Genomic DNA, 16,897 nt, shown 5'->3' with positions numbered 1-16,897 from the left:
CTTGATCTCCAAAAGCTAAACAAGTTTGGATCTGATTAAAATTTAGATAAGTCACTGCCAGAAAATACCAAGATTATAAGACAACAAACAATTTTGTTTTATGTGAAAAAGAAGAAGCTGAGCTCAATTCAAAGGAGCTCTTATTAGCTTTTATTACCAAAATTATGATTTAAAATGTTTACTTTGTTTTGAAAAAAAATCTATACATAAGGCGCTCAATTATTTGCAGCTTGCTCCTTATTAAGTATTGTTGATTGAATCAAGATTTTTGCTGCTCCTCTCCTCCATTTTATTGTTTTGCTGAATTTGCAATCTTCTGTTAATTCTAATGTTACACAGCTATTCCTATGGGAACCAGTTGTGTGTTGCCATATGTGAATTCATGAAATACAAAAAAACCTCTGTTCATTTAAATAGCCTCAGCAATAAAGTACTGTTTATAGAGGATAACAAAGAGTTAAACGTAGCTTAAATAGTTTTGGAGTGAGCAAAATGTTTCTGAAAGATGTTTATATTATACTGGTCCTTCCTAAAAAGTACAGATCATCTTTTGCAAATGTAATCAGTAATGTGTTTAGGAAAAATATACATTGGAAAAGAAAGAGTGACAAGGAAAACACAAAATGGGCTCTTAAGGGAAGAAATCTCTATTTTGCATGTGCAAGCCTTGATGTATAGAAAACTTGCTTGCTTATTCAGCAGTATAACTGTTATCTCAGTGCTTTGTCAGCAGCATTACAGACAGGGGCAAGCCACTTTGGAGAAAGGTTATTCTTCCAACCAATCCCCCTTCAACTCTGTTTCTCTAAAAAATAAAACTTCTTGCACAAAGAGCAGCCCATCAACTATTCCTGAGTTTTGGTACAACAGGAACTAAATTGTTAGGGGAAGAATTACAAAAAAGTAGAAGACATGCAATACATTGTCCAGGAGTTTCTCCAGGGAAGGTTCAAAAATGTCAAGCAGGCCACCATCATGATGTAATTGAAGCTCCAGCTGATATTTATACATGCTGTACATAAAAGCCAAATAGAGCCTTGCCTTGTGCCATCATTTCAACAATCTTGACTTTTTTGCTCATAACCTTGTGGATTATTAAAGAACAGAGAATCAGAAAACTTACTGGCTAATCTCTTATATCAATCATAAACACAACTATAGATCAGGGTAGCACCAAAGTTGACTATAAAATTTCAGTTGTCTCATCTTGAGTTTTAATATGTATAAAATAAGGCATAACTTACTCTGTTGAATTATTAACCAAGATGAGCTGGGGGACTGGCCTAACTGGCTGCTTATACTAAGCAACTAACATTTTTCTGCCTTCCTTTTACTAATTTCCTACAATGCGCCATAGTAAGTCAGAGACATTGAAATTAACACTAAGATAGTGGCTGAATCCAACTAGAGGTAGATGGAATTGATCCAGAACAAATAAAAAGAGGTATTACAAAATTATCATCTAAATATTTACTGATAACCTATTACTAATACTAGTAGCATCAATTGTTCCTCATGGGTTCTGTGCGTTTTCTAAAATTACTTAATCACAGGTGAATCTGTCAATTTCAGTATTGCTCAGATTGTTCTTTTTACAAAAGTTTTGAAAAAACTATATGAAAATCCATTCACGTTGTCATGTGCACTTCTTTATATTTATGCAACTTTCCTATTATACTGATTTTTGCAAACGTTTTCTCTGATAGAACACGCTTTACTTAATTTGTTTTTTTGTTTCAGATAATTTATCCATTTTTGTGTAGATTCTTGCAACAGTGAATTGTACTACAAAATGATGAAAAGTCCAGGTTTTATCATGTAGGGTTATAGAGAGTCAATAAATGCAGGTTGAGAAAATTAGACATAACAATACCAACTGATTAAGGTTCTCCACTACCTTTTCTCTTATTCTGGGAAAAGATATACATTATCATTTGGACAATCAACTGTGGAAAGATGTGATGCTGTTCCACATATATGCTCAGTTATAACTAAGGAAGAAAACAACTCCAGTTAATGAAAAATTAGCTTTTCTAACAGCCTATTACTCTATTGAAATGAGGCCTTCTCCCCTCAGACTTCGCTGTAATAGATTCCACTTTCATATGTCATAAAGGTCAGGTGGGACTGAATTAAATTGCTTCACTGTTTGAAAATCTTCCAGCAAAGGTAATAAGCCAAGATAAATTTTCTGCTTCAGTGCCCTAAATATGATGATTTCCAAGAAGAGGCATTTATAATACTGTATAGGTAAAACAGTCAATCAAAAATAACAAGAAGAAAAAGGTGTCAACCTGTTGTAGAATGGAGATGTATCAGCATTTAGTAACTCAATCACAATAAATGGTTATGGCAAAATAATTTGAATAACAAACCTAAACATGAAGGGAACAACCCAATGATTGCTAAATGAACACAAGTTTCCTATGAAACAGTTGTGAAATATGCCACCAATACTTATTACATGGGAGTGTAACATTAAAATCAGTAGTAGGCTTGATTAAAACAAAAAGAATTCAGCTGTATTATATACAAATAGATGAAAGTTAACCACCATTATCTTTTGCTTATGCCCATGCTCAAGACATTTTAAACATAGTTTCCTCTGTTTAACACTGTGTTAGGAATTGGTTTTTTTTATTATTAACTTGTTCAAAAATTCAGATATGCAAGAGAGGCTTCATAACTACTTCCAAAAGGCTGTTTTTCAGGCATGAGGGGAAGTTTTTCTCCCATGTCATTTCCATCCTATAAAATGCATCCCCTTGGACCTGCACTGGGGTCTTTTGCCTCTTTCTGCTCATAAATAAAAGGATTTAACTCTCATAATCAGACCTATCCAAGCAACAAGAAGAATAATGGAACTATGTTCAGAACTCATGCAATACTCTTATGAAATATTTCTTTTATATACATTTACAGAAATGTATATAGAAGATGGATTGCATTAGAGATGGTTAACAAAAAGAGCCCAGTGTACATACAAAGTTATGACTATTTTTTTTAAAAGAATTTACAAAAGGTTTGCCTATGAATACAAACTACATAAAAATAATCTGACTAACAAGCTGATGAAGACATACAGAAAAATAAAAAATGAGCAATTAAGCAACAACAAAACAACAGATTTACTGGTATCTTGGGAGAGTCCTGACTACTGGCAGTAAAGCTTCAGTCAACACTAGATGGCTAGGACCAATCAATTCAGTTTTCTTCAGTACTTTTGGTGTAATATTACTCAGAGTATTGTCAGAGATTAAGTTGTGAGACCCAGTCTCAGCTCTCATCATACCCCTATAGGGACTGAAACATTACAAAATAAAGAAAGATTGGGAGAACATCTGCAATGAACTAAGCCATGCCACTTAATAATACTTAAAACTTGCAAACTATGCAAGGGTTTCTTTATTTCTTCCCAAAACATTATCACTGGGTTATTATAGGCTATATGATAATTGTATAAACTTGCAACAAGTATCACCACAGACCTCATTACTTATGACTTTAGGCATGTACTCCTTTCCATACCCTCAGTATCCTCAAAACTATTTCTACTTTGAAAAAAGAACAACGGCAACATGCAGAGAAACATAAATAATAGTTCAGTTCTTCTTAGTAAATAAGGGATGATTTTTGGCCCCCTGTAGCAGGATTTCTGGCCTTGGCCTAAAGCAAGCTGTCACTTCAGTCTCTGTATAACAATAACTTACAATGAATTCATCAGTGGCTCCAGGTTGGAAACACACATATCCCAAACTTTGTGAAGACAGGAGAAGATCATCACTTTTGCCTTTTGAGCCATAAATTACAAGGGTTCTTTTAAATGTCTGTGGCTCTGGAGAATCATGACCTGTTTTCACCAGCACTCTCCACTGCCCTGTGAAGGAAAGGAAGCAAACAGCCATGACTGCAATGTAACTCTCACACTGAGGAGGAACATGTACAATTGTCCATATTTCTATGATTACTAGACATTTCATCAGTGCAACACACACAGGGTTCATATCACCTATAGCTTACATGACATAATGCTATGAGAGGATGAGAAGGAACAATCCATATATTTCTATACAGTTATATGTCAATAGGAGATTTGATTACTAAACTATAAAGAGAACCATGGTGATGACTGCATAATATGTGTCCTTGTGATATTTACATGTGATTCTATTTATACACTACCTACAATCTCTCCTTTCTTCACTTCTATCACTTATTTTTGTATTTTCTACATACAGTAAAGCTTTTTCATCCCCCTTCCTTCCCTCTGAAACCAATGTCTTTTCCTCAGGTGGATCACTGGACTTAATAAGTATAAAGCTGGTAGAAAAACAAATCACTAGTTGGATATACCCCAAGAAATTAGGACTTGTTACTGTAAATCAGATATGAAACATGTAGTTCATTATGAAGTGTTTAATCAATGCTGAACCTGGTGCAGATGTTTTTCATGAGACAGGGTGGCTGTGTTCATATAACATGATTAAACTGGTTATTGAATTTCATTCATTTTTTTTGTCTTGGTTCACATAATCCATTATGTCATACAATAAGCAAATGAGGTGATTTTGACTAACATGCTACATCGCAAAATTAAATAAGCAAAGGATCTCACTATCAGGCTGTATCAGTTCAGCTATTAGGTCTTAACTGACCTGGTTTAGAGCCAGAGCCCATCCCAAAGCATATTTCAGAAGAATGAGCTAAGAGGCAATCATCACAAAAAGATTTGCTGCACCTGTGCTAAAAGTGTTTGGGGGGGAGGGAAATAACTGAAGGGCAGGAAAACTCCATTATTATTTCCATGAAGTGAATAAAGGTTTTTCCTAGCTTTTTAAAACATTGTTCTTTTAATTAGAGATGCTAGAGACTGAATTTGGATCCTTTGATGCAAAATATATATCCGATTCCTATGGATTTTTCCATCAACCAAGGAATCTGTTCTCTAGAAGCAATTCACTAATGACTACTGTTGCATTTTTTTTCTTTTTTGTCACTTCATGACCCAGTCATTATCCTCACATCCCATAGCAACTTAAATACCTATCCCTGTGGCTAAGATGATAGCCCAAGAATAACCTTGATAAAAGCTTCAAAGCAGAATCATTGTATGAACAAGTTTTGAAAAGTAACAGGAATATACTTTGCTTAGAGAGCCAACCAGAATTTACTTATTTAAATAAAGCTATAGACTGGAAATATCACGTTTTTTTGTATCAAGGAAAAACAGTAGACTTCGATGCTCAGATCATTCCATGATACCCACTAAATATGTCACTGTCATGCACCACTTGTTGATAAACTCAACAGATGGCAACTAAACTTTCTTGAAATGAATTAGAATCAGGCTGGAATAGTTCCGGCACAGGAGACCTCCAGTGAATAATGGGATATACTGGGAAATTAAAAAGACACCCTGAATATGTTTATGTTATGCCAAGAAGACTATATGAACCTAAAATAAGGGCATCATAATTGAGCTGAAATTGAAGGAGATTTTTTTTGTTGTTGTTCCAGTGGGCACAATGATTCAGATGCTGAGCTTGTCAGCTGGAAAGCTGATAGCCTTGGTTTGAGACCTGAGTGCTGTGCAATAGGCTGATCTGCAGGGGTGGGATTCAAATTTTTTAACAACCAGTTCTGTGGGCATGGCTTAGTTGGTGGGCGTGGCATGGTGGTCATGTTACTGGCTGGGCGTGGCCAACTCAACATCACTCACATCGAGGCACGCATCTCCTCTCCTGCCCTTTCATGACTGTGGGGATGTTGCAACAGTTGTAAGTGTGAAAAATTGTCATAAGTCACTTTTTTCAATACCATTGTAACTTTGAATGGTCACTCTACACAAGCAAAGTACCAGCAAAGGAGGGGAAAAAAAACTTCAGAGACATTCCTGAGAAAGGAAGTCTACTCCTGCCAAGAATGTAATAAGGGTTAACAGAGAGGCAGCTTCTGTAAGCAACACCAGCATGTTTCCTTCCTGCCTTCCTTACAGATTTAGGCCAGTAATTTCTTCTAACAACCGGTTCTCTGAACTGCTTAGAATGTTAACAACCGGTTCTAGTGAATAGGTGTGAACCTGTAGAATCCCAGCCCTGGTGATCTGCCTTTCCTACAGCAACTACTTGTGCACCTAGCAGTTCGAAAGGATGAACTTGTAAGCAGATTAATAGGTACCACTTCTGTGGGAAGATAACGATGTTCCATGCATCTTTGGCATATATCTAGGCTAGCGACATGACCACAGAAAATGTCTTTGGACAGGCCGGTTTCTTGGACAAAAATAAGTAGAGATAAGCAGCATGCTCTAGTTTGGACACAACTGGACAAGGAAACTTGTACCTTTTTTGTTCCAGCATAGAGCTTCAAATTGTTGGACTATAACATCATAACTGTAGTATTTAATGTAAGGATTTATATTTAATATAATATAGTGTTGATTCAAAGCCTAACATCAGCTTTATGTTGAGCAAAGTACATAGGCTAAAAATGACTTTATTTCAGATATCTGAATTACACACCAGAGCTTTGTTATAATGCCAAGGGTACAAGAAAACTATTTTTAGGCATTTACTTGAGCACATAAAGACTTTAAAGTTGGGAATGGATTGCCTATGAAACTCTACTGTCTAATCCCTTCTGTATGTGAACAATCAGTCAAGTTGACTTCATGTTTGTGTGAATACAGAGATACCTTTATAAATCAGTGGAATTAAGCAATCATGCAGAATGAATACAACAGGGGTGTCAAACTCATATCATCACAGCATTGTCAATGATGTATCATAACTTTTTTCCCTTCACTAAACCAGGTGTGGGTGTGGCCAGCACCTGACACATCCAGGCCACAGGCTGCAAGTTTGACAGCCCTGAGAAAACAGAAGCTGGACTGGCATACATATTCATCCCCTGACCATTTTATTTTTTTTATTTTTTTTTATTTAGATGACCACTAATCTAGAGAAAGCCCAAAATGTAACAGCTGTTTGAATTTAAGCTACCCAGAATCATTGACTGAGATTGATGGCTACAGAAAATGAATGAATGAATGAATGCTCTAATATCTGTGATCACATGAACATAAAGAAAGGCTTCCTGCTCAGAACACTAGCAGAGTCACTTAGAAAATAGTATTTGTTCCAAAGAAATGATGCCTTTCTTTTGTCCAATAGTTTCTACAACATCCAGGCTATTTCTACGCAGCTATCTATAGTTCAGGCAAAAGGTACCCTCTCCAGCTAACTAATGGAAGAGTAAAGAAATCAGCATCTTCACAGCTACAACTTATCTTCAGTTGTCAACACATTCATCTGGCCACAAATGGAGGCGTATCCTGAAAGCTGATCCTCTTTTGAGAAGAAAAACAGAAATTACATCCTGCTGGCATCTGGATCCAGCAGGAAGAGAGAAAAGCAAGGATTCAGACTGTGGAATAATAATTCCCAGCATGGCATGAGTAATTCACTCAGTTTTTGCAAGCACAGAACTGCCCATGCGGTGATTTCTTTTGCACCTACTGCTGTGAAGTACAGTATGTTGACCAGCTCCGCTACTCAATACCAATGACAGAGTATGATTGTGTGGATATAAAGCCAACAAGGACTAGTTCAATCACTAATGTGGAGGAACTTTCTGTATTTTCAATAAGCCCGCTGTCTAGCAATTCTGGCACTATACAGTGGTCCTCAAACTTGAAGGGTGTGACAAATCCTTAGGGCAAGCAGCTCAATACTTTCAAAATGACAAAAATAGTGCAATAGCAATATTGCACATGTTATAGCATAGTCTGATGAAACAAGGAGAAATTTAATCTAAGAAGAAGAGAATGTCATTTGAGCAATAGCAGCAGGGGAACAGATTTAAAAAGCCTTTTTAACCATAGATTCCCATTGCAGAGATCTTTCTGTGCAATATATAGTCTTCACATTTCTGAATATTCTGAGAAAATCCTGTTCATCTTTAGTCTGAAACTACTTCTGCTGTCATTTCACAATCTGTTCCCATTTGCTTGCGGGTGAGCTGTCCCCATTAATGAAGGATGGTGATGCCGGCATAAACAAAACAAGTCTTGCATCTAGCCTCAAAGGACTCATTTTAGAATAGAATAGTAAAGATCAGAAAGGGAGAAAACTTAGTGAAACACTTAAAGTGCAATCACTTAACATGCCCTCCCATGAATCATAACCTATGTGTCTGCATCTCCAGTATTCAGATAATTTTTCATGAAAATATAATTTGCTTTTTTATAGGTCTATTTAACATGGTAATGATATTTTAATTCATCCAGCACAAGAAGAGAGCTACCAATTTGACCAGCACTGTATCTGTATAGAACTTTGCTGTTTTGGCTTCTATCATAAATATTTAGGCCAATTAATTCTAGAGAAGGTCAAATCAATATTAAAAGAGAGAATTAGGGACATTGATCATCAAAATGATATTGCCACTGCCCCTGAATGCTATTGTCAGATAGATAGCCCAAAGCTCTCTACTGAGGGGTAGCTACTGTATATAATCTAAACTTAAATGAATATAGATGATGCCTTTGAGGCCTTGAGACTCTCCTATCAGTTCTACTGGTTCTCTTTGTGGAACCAGAAAGGTAGAAACATTTGCTCATGCCCTCATATGGTGTCCTTTTTATGATATCTGTTCTGATCTCCCCAATCATTTCCAACTATGAGGACCATATTAATATATTTAATGTTACCCTAACCCCAAGTTCACCTATAAGATGGCCAAATATATTCATCAAGTTATAGAACAGCACAAAACTTTTAGTTAGATATTTCATTTTATGCTCCTATTGCTTTTCCCTTTCCCAAAAATGAATTGATGTGTCAAACTATTTCTCTTTTTTATTGTAAAGGCTGGTCAAAGACGGTAATACAGATATCTGGTTTGATTTGATTTGATTTGATTTGAGCAGCAGCAGAAGAGAACATATTGTACAACTTACCTCTAGGATATGCTATTGATGTATTGTTATTTTCTGAAATTAAACAAAAAAACACAGCACTATCATTTACCAGAAGTTGCTATATCTTTATATTTAATTAGTAATTTGGTACTTTGGATATATTTACTGTAAAAGTTATTTTTATGTTCAGTACTTACTTCTGGCAATTAGCTCTCTTTCAGTCTTCCCATCATCTTGGTATTCATCTAACCATCTTCGATGCGGGGGGAAAGAGAGCAATTATAGTAAAGTAAATGTGCTATATAAACACTACATTTTATCCCTTTTAACAAATTTTCAAATTATTAATTGTTAAATCTTATTTCATAGACACAGAAAAGGTTGTTTTATTTCAGGGGTGAAGAATTTGTGGCCCTCCAAACATTTAATTATTTAAAACTCTCATTATTTCCCCATCATTTGCCATGTAGACCAGTGCTTCTAGGAATTATAGTTCATCTATATGTGGTGAGGTTGTGAGGCAAGTTTTTCTTTCCTGCTCTATTTAATATGGAGGAATTGTATGACTTATGAAAAGCTTTATTTTTGTATTCATTTTATTCATATCCTACCTTTCTATTCAAAAGGCTACTAAAGATAGCTAACAAGTTTTATAATAATCCAATTAAAATTAGTAGTTATCTAAATTAAAATTTAAAAACTCAGTGAGAAGAAATATGTGTTTGTACTTATTTATTTTATTTTATTTATTTATTTATTTCATTTGTCAATTGCTTACAAAATAATAGGTATAAGTATAAACATGAGTAAGAATACAGAAAATAAGTACGATGAAATGGGGACAATAGGGCAGGGATGGAAGGCATGATGGTGCACTTATGCATGCCCCTTACAGGCCTCTTAGGAATGGGGTGAGGTCAATAGAGGTTAGTTTGAGGTTAAAGGAGTGGGGGTTTGAGGATGTCAGGTAGTGCATTTCAGGCATTGACCACTCTGTTGTTGAAGTCATACTTTCTGCAATCAAGTTTGAAGCGGTTAACATTGAGTTTGTATCTATTGTGTGCTCTTGTACTGTTGCGGTTGAAGCTGAAGTAGTCATTGACTGGTAGGACATTGTAGCAGATAATTTTGTGTACTACACTTAAGTCCAACCGTAGGCGGCGTAGTTCAAGATCGTCTAAGCCCAAAATTTCAAGTCTGATGATATAGGGCATTCTGTTGTGAGCAGAGGAATGTAGTACTCTTTTCATGAAATACTTCTGTACTTCTGTATTAATGTCTGATATACAGTACAGATTCCAGACAGATGAGCTGTATTCGAGTATTGGTCTAGCAAAGGTTTTGTATGACCTAGTCATCAATTCAATATTACCAGAGGAGAAGCTTCGTAAGATTAGATTTACAACTCTTAATGCCTTTTTGGCAATGCTGTTACAGTGAGCTCTGGTGCTTAGGTCATTTGATATAAGTACTCCTAGGTCCTTGACAGAGTGAAGGTCATCAATGAGGTCATAACTGCCTAGTTTGTATTTAGTGTTCTGATTTTTTTTCCAATGTGTAGGGCAGAGCATTTGTTGATTGAGATTTGGAGTTGCCAATTGTTTGACCATTCAGACACATAATCAAGGTCACTTTGAAGAGCAGTAGCATTGTTGGTGGTGTTGAATAGTTTTACATCATCCGCGGAGAGGACACAGTTTTGTCAATGACAAGGATGCTCCTTTGGGATTGGTGGACTCTCTTATACTGAAAGTGTTTCAACCAATGCTGACTGATCATCTGTTGGGGATTCTGTAGTGAAGGATACCTGTATTGACCTGGAGTTTGCACTTGGTGATCTTTATAAGCTCTTTCTCTGACACTATGATATGAAGACAGTTTGAATAGGCATATATCAGATTGGTTATATTGATTGGTCCCATCACATGAACATAAAACATGATCAAAATGAATATATCTAATGCAGTATGTTGGTTAAAATATTGGACTGGATAACACAGGAAAAAAGTCTATCTTCAGCCTTGGAAACTTGCTAAAAGTTGCTGCAGAAAAAAGTAGGAGGACGGAAAGTTATATATGCTAACCTGAGTCTAGTAATGAAAGATGGAATATACATCTAATAAATAAATACAACATGTTATAGCAGCACGTTGCAGGAAAGGACAATGTCAGATAACAGAAATGCTATTGGTAAGGGGACTTTGTGTGTCAGTACTAAATGTGCATTGAAGAACACCTAACCAACCTCCCCCAAAACTCCAGGACTTTTAAAGACACAATTTGAAATATTGGCATTCACCAGTTACCTACCTGTTACAAAGAAATTCAATTACTTCTTCTTTACTTTCTGCTTCCTCCTGAAATCTGATAACAATCTTTTGGAGGAACCATCCACTACCTGAGATTCAATGATAACAAGTGTACAGTAGGTTGGCTAGAGGAGCCACTTTGGTCTTGACTGTGTGTCATTTAATTTATCAGTGACAACATACATATTCCATATAATTCTTGAAGTATAAAAAGCAAAACACATTTTATGGGACAAATATGTTTGCCTCTTGTCCCCTATAAATATACCTGCAATTCAGCCTTCTATAATTTTGATATTTTACAGATGTGTTAAATTACATCTCCTGTTAGATTTAAAAAACAAGGCTGTTATGAGCAGTGGTATTTATATTTTGGTATCTGGGGAAGGCTCTTGCAATATTTCAAGAGGCGGACTAATGCAGCTTCTCCAATTTCAAGCTGTCCAGATGTTCTGAAATTATAAATCCCAGAACATCTGGAAAGTACCAGGTTTAGTAAGACTGATGTTGTTTGTATATGCTAGGAGCAAGTAGCAATTACAAATTAGAGGATTTCACAAGTTCATTACTAATCAAGGGAGAGGGAAAGCAGAAATAAAGTCATCACAGTGCTTAACGTGACATATGAAAGAGAAGCAGCATATTTGGTTCCACATATTATATGAACCGAAAATTAGGAAAAATTCAATAAGGATATAACATTAGATAAAATGAAAGGTGAGGACAGGCTTTCCACTGCTAATATTCTCCCATAAATATAGTATCTTTATAAAATATGTTATTAGGCAGAACATATTAGCTCTATGTTCTTGCAAGAATATATATATATATATATATAAACCCTCAATGGGGAAAAAGCTCTACCTGGACCAATTCCATCATGGCCAATGACAATTTTATGCAGAACTCCAAGTGATACAGCCGTCACAGAGAAGACATCAATCTGTAAACAACAAAAAGAAAGTGGGGAAAACCAGTACAATCCAAATAGAGAACAGCAGTCCTTGGGATGATTGATTGGATGTAAAGCACACATTATTATTTGTTGTATAATGCATAATCATTGTGTAAATGTATTGTTAGAAATGGCTGCAATGTAAAATATGTATAAATTAGTTAAGAAACTACCATCTCAAGGATTTTTAAACAGGATTTTTCACAATAGCTTTTTGCTACCGGTAGTTTTAATTTTTTAGTATACCATGCCATTTTGTTCTTTCCAGGCAGGTATTTTTTCCCTCTGTTTATTACAAAGGAACAAGCACTTTTCCTATTGCTTCTTCCTTGCTACCTGCTTCATATCAAACTAGATGTTAAATGCTAAGTATTTGCCTTTGAACAAAGGAAAAAACATAATATTTACCACATTATAAAAAGATGTTGAGACTCTCGAAAAAGTACAGAGAAGAGCAGCCAGGATGATTAGGGGACTGGAGACTAAAACATATGAAGAATGGTTACATGAACTGGGCTTGGCTAGTCTAGTGAAGAGAACGATCAGGGGAAACATGATAGCAGCAGTATTTGAGGGGCTGCCACAGAGAGGAAGGGGTGAAGCTATTTTCTAAAGCGCCTGTAGGCCAGACAAGGAATAATGGATGGAAACCGAACAAGGAGAGATTTAATCTGAAAATAAGGAGAAACTTTCTGACAGAGAACAATCAACCAATGGAACAGCTTGCCCTCGGAAGTTGTGGGAGCACCATCACTTGAGACTTTCAAGAAGAGATTGGACTGCCATTTATCAGAAATGGGTCTCCCGCTTGGGCGGAGGGTTGTACTAGATGACCTATAAGGTTCCTTCCAACTCTGATTATCTGTTATCTGTTATATTATGGTATTGCTATGAGCAACAAAGATTAAACCAAGAACCTAGAGGAACTTACAGCCTCTTCTACTCAAATATTTAAATCTTTCAGTGGCTGGACTTAAGGAATAAGTTTTGGAAACTTTTTTAAAAAGTGAAATATTAAGCCTATCTAAGAACTCAGATTAAAAATGAAGACATGGCAATACTTTGTGATGATCCTTGTCATAAGGTACTTTGGCAGTTTCACAAAAAGCTTCTCAGTCTGAAGGCTACGCAACCTGTTTGCCATAGTAACTGGAGACAAAAATTCCAACACACCTCAATCATAGGCCCTTTTTTATTTAGTCACATACATATGCTCTTCTTTCAATAATAGCAAAAACAACAACAACAATTGCTCAAGGCAGTTGACAGTAAGAATACCTACAATCGGTGGTGGGATTCAACCAGTGTTACTACCAGTTAGGTCACTAAGTTTTGCGCGCACTTACATGCAAAGTGTGCACATGCTCCAGATGCGCGCTCTGTGCGCACGTAAAAAACCCTTTAGTTGTGCCACCCAGACAGCTGAAAAGTGCTGTGCGCAGGTGTGCAGCATTTGGAAAGCCTCTTTTTTCCTGCTTTTTCAACCTCAGTTGTGCCGTGCAAAGCAGCGGAGGTTGAGAAAGCAGGAAATAAATGACAGGTAAGAGCCTTGGCAGGTGGGTGGGCCAAACAGCAGCAAACACAGAATGGTTCGGTGTCTGCTGCTCTTCAGAGCTACCAGTTTTATAGAACTGGGCAGAACCGGTAGCATCCCACCCCTGCCTACAATATGAAATAACCAAACCATATCACATAATTAAAAAACATGAAATAAAATAAGAACAGATTTATTTTTTAACAAATGGCAGACAAGAAAAACATAATTAAATTTAGAACACAGCACAACAGAAAGACATAAGTTGGACTTCCGGTTTGTCGGCTTCGGTGACAGCAGGGATTCGCCTTCTCTGCGATCCCTGCTGTGCTAGCCGCCTTGGTCCCTCCGATCCTGACGGATTTGGAGGCTAAGGCTGCCCTGTTGGGGCAGCTGAAGAAAGGGGATCCGGACGGGGGTGAGGGCGTTGCAACCCCCAGCCGGCAATAACCCCTTCTCTCAAGACGGTGCAGCGGTGGTCTTTTATGGCCACCATAAAGAAGCCGGCAATTGGATAAAGAATGCGCAGGAGGGAGAAGGAGTTTTTTTTTTAAAGAAAGTGTTTTCTTGGTCAAACTGGGACCTTAAGGACATATTTAACACCTGGGAAAGTAATGACTTGGAAGCTATAATGTTCCCGATTGATGTTTTCAGCTGCGAAGAAAAGTGACGAAAGGGGAAGTTACTCTCCCTCCTTATGGAATTAACAAATGGACAAGGGAAACCAGCCTTTTGATAGAAGGTAAAACCTAAACTCCTTTGTTATAAGTGGGAAGGAGAGGCTTGGGAAAAACAAATCTTTGCTCTAAGATTTTGCTGGAGGAGATGCCTTGAAGATAAAGAGAATAGAAATTAATTCTAAGAAAGATTTAAAGCACAGATTGGACGTTTCTGCTTTCCCTAATTTGACTACACTCCTAGAAGAGAAACTGTAAAAAGAAGAAGCTTGTACTCTGCCTGGACTGTTTGATGACTGTGGGATTTTGGGACTTTTGGGAACTGTTTTAAGTTTGGAAATAATTGATTGGCTTAATAATAAGAAGAGGATACAGAAAGAGAAGAAGAAACAGTTCAAAATGGCTCTATCTCTTGATGAATTAAAAAAACAATATTTAAAAATAAAGAAAGAAGGCAAAGATGTTATGGGAGAAGCCCTTTGTTTTCTAGATATGGCGCTTGTCATGTGTCAGCAAATTAAACAACAGCTGGAAGAAGCCGAGGAAGAAGAAGCCATTTTTAATGAACTAAATGGTGTGACTAAGAAAGAAAGGAGAAAGAGAGGAGCGAAAAGGAAGGACTTAAGAAATAAAAAATGTTTATGAAAGAGAAAAAGAAGATGCAAAAACAACAGAATGCTAGAAAGCAAAAGGAAAGAGGAATGCAACAGAAAGGGGAAATCAAGAAGGCAGAGGTTTGGAGAGGAGGGGTAAAAGTTTAGGCGGGCTAAGAAGAAAAGGGAAAAGGGGGAAAAAGTTACAAAGGTATAAGACAAGATGGAGAAAAGGAAATTTTTTTAGGGATAATGGGTAATATATGGGTTTTTTTTTTAAAAAAAAGGGGGATTCTGCAAAGTACACATGAGTATTGTAATAGTGGTATTTGTATTATAACTAGATAATCAGAACTTTTTAAAATCTAATAAAAGACTAAAATATCAAGGTATAACTTTAAAAGGTTTAATAATGAATGATAATAAGTTTTAATAAAATACTAAAGGGAATGTTTAAAATATTAGTTTGAATATAGAGTTTAATGGATTAATGTGCTGATTGTTATGGATTTATTATTGTAGTATTGGTTTCTGAAATAGTAGAATGTACTAAGCAGAATCTGATTGGGATTTAGGTGTTATTTTAAATTTTAACTTAGGGGAATGATAGAAAGGCATCATACTCCGATTAGTGATTCCAGGGGAAACTATTCCTTCTTCAATTGGAAATGAGACAGATGTAAATGGAGAAATGGACAAAAGATATAAAAATATTTTTCTTTAAAGCAAGATTAAATATATAAAACAGAATTAAGAGGAGGCAAAAGTGGAGAGGAGTTATATAATAGATATAGAATGGTAAATAAGATGGGTAATGGTATATAAGAAGAGCATGAATTCAATTGAAGTCCATACAAAAAGTGGTAATCTGGGGCCAAGTTACTTTCTAGAAGAAAGTTTTATGTTTTTATGTCTATGTCTTATGTGTGTGTGTTTAATTAAGAATTAAATAATAAAACCTCGGAGGAAGACTAGATGAGAATAATTATAAACAAGCCAGAGGAAAATATAAAGTTGATGACTGGATAGCAGATAAATCAGAAAGGAAATATGATTGAATAATGATTAAAGAGAAACAATGTGGAATTTGGTAAAGGGAATTTACGTGTTTATATGGAAATGGGATAAATTATAAGTACGTGATATAAAGCAATATGTTACCTGCCTTGTAAGGATCTACAATGGAAAGAGGTTTTATGTTTTTAATGTTTAATGATGTTTTGTTTTGTTTGTTTGTTTGTAAAATCAATAAAACTTGTTTAAAAAAAAAAGACATAAGTTATTTGTCAGGCCAAACACTGCTCAAATAAAAGATGAGCCTCCTTCAACTGGGAGCTCCCAAACCTGGGTATCCAAAGAAGCCTCTTTCTAAAGTTTCTGATAAATAGAAAATTGGGACCTGTTTCTTTTCTGAAATCTGACATTGACATCAGACATCGCTGGAAGAAGAAACAGAAAGCACATTTTGTCCCTTCATTTCTGACCTTCCTGCCCCACTTGAATTCAAGACACAAATTGACAGACACCACCCCCATCTCAAAATTTTATGAAAAAGCCTTGCTTCAATTTTCATCATTGGCATTCTTTCCATGCATAGAGTTCTTAGTTTGCTGACAGCATTTCCTCTAGCTAGCCAGTGTTTGCCCTCTGCCCTCATTCTTACATCATTGTGTCTGTTTCCATAAGCAGGGAAAAATGAGGGCAAAATGCAAACTGTTCTGGGAAGAACAATCAAGCAACTTCTCTATGTAACAAAATCACAAATTCTCCTTGGTTTTTTTTAATATCTATGAATCTACTTATCCTTATGCACAGATTAAAAGGATGGAGTCTATATATGTACATACATGCTCCTGCACAATTTAGAAAATCTGTCTTGAGTGTTGTGTTTGGTTTTACCCAACATATG

The 16,897-nt window shown here is 36.1% G+C and overlaps 1 protein-coding gene across 2 annotated transcripts in view; it reads right to left on the bottom strand.

Annotated features, from left to right (window-relative positions):
- RP1 (RP1 axonemal microtubule associated) overlaps positions 1 to 16,897 on the bottom strand; it is a 198,798-nt gene that overhangs the window by 65,768 nt on the left and 116,133 nt on the right. For both annotated transcript variants that reach the window (XM_087931244.1, XM_087931243.1), the window contains exons 28-32: positions 12,094 to 12,172; positions 11,231 to 11,318; positions 9,118 to 9,173; positions 8,960 to 8,992; positions 3,711 to 3,877 (exon numbers count right to left, since the gene is read on the bottom strand). In XM_087931244.1, the coding sequence (XP_087787370.1) occupies positions 3,711 to 3,877; positions 8,960 to 8,992; positions 9,118 to 9,173; positions 11,231 to 11,318; positions 12,094 to 12,172 (423 nt within the window). The remainder of the gene's footprint in view (positions 1 to 3,710; positions 3,878 to 8,959; positions 8,993 to 9,117; positions 9,174 to 11,230; positions 11,319 to 12,093; positions 12,173 to 16,897) is intronic.

Source organism: Pseudonaja textilis, chromosome 3 (genome assembly GCF_049901715.1).
Source record: "Pseudonaja textilis isolate UNSWEBS1 chromosome 3, rPseTex1.2, whole genome shotgun sequence".
Taxonomy (NCBI): domain Eukaryota; kingdom Metazoa; phylum Chordata; class Lepidosauria; order Squamata; family Elapidae; genus Pseudonaja; species Pseudonaja textilis.
Note: the sequence above shows the minus strand (reverse complement) of the source record. Positions and strands in the feature narration are given on the sequence as shown.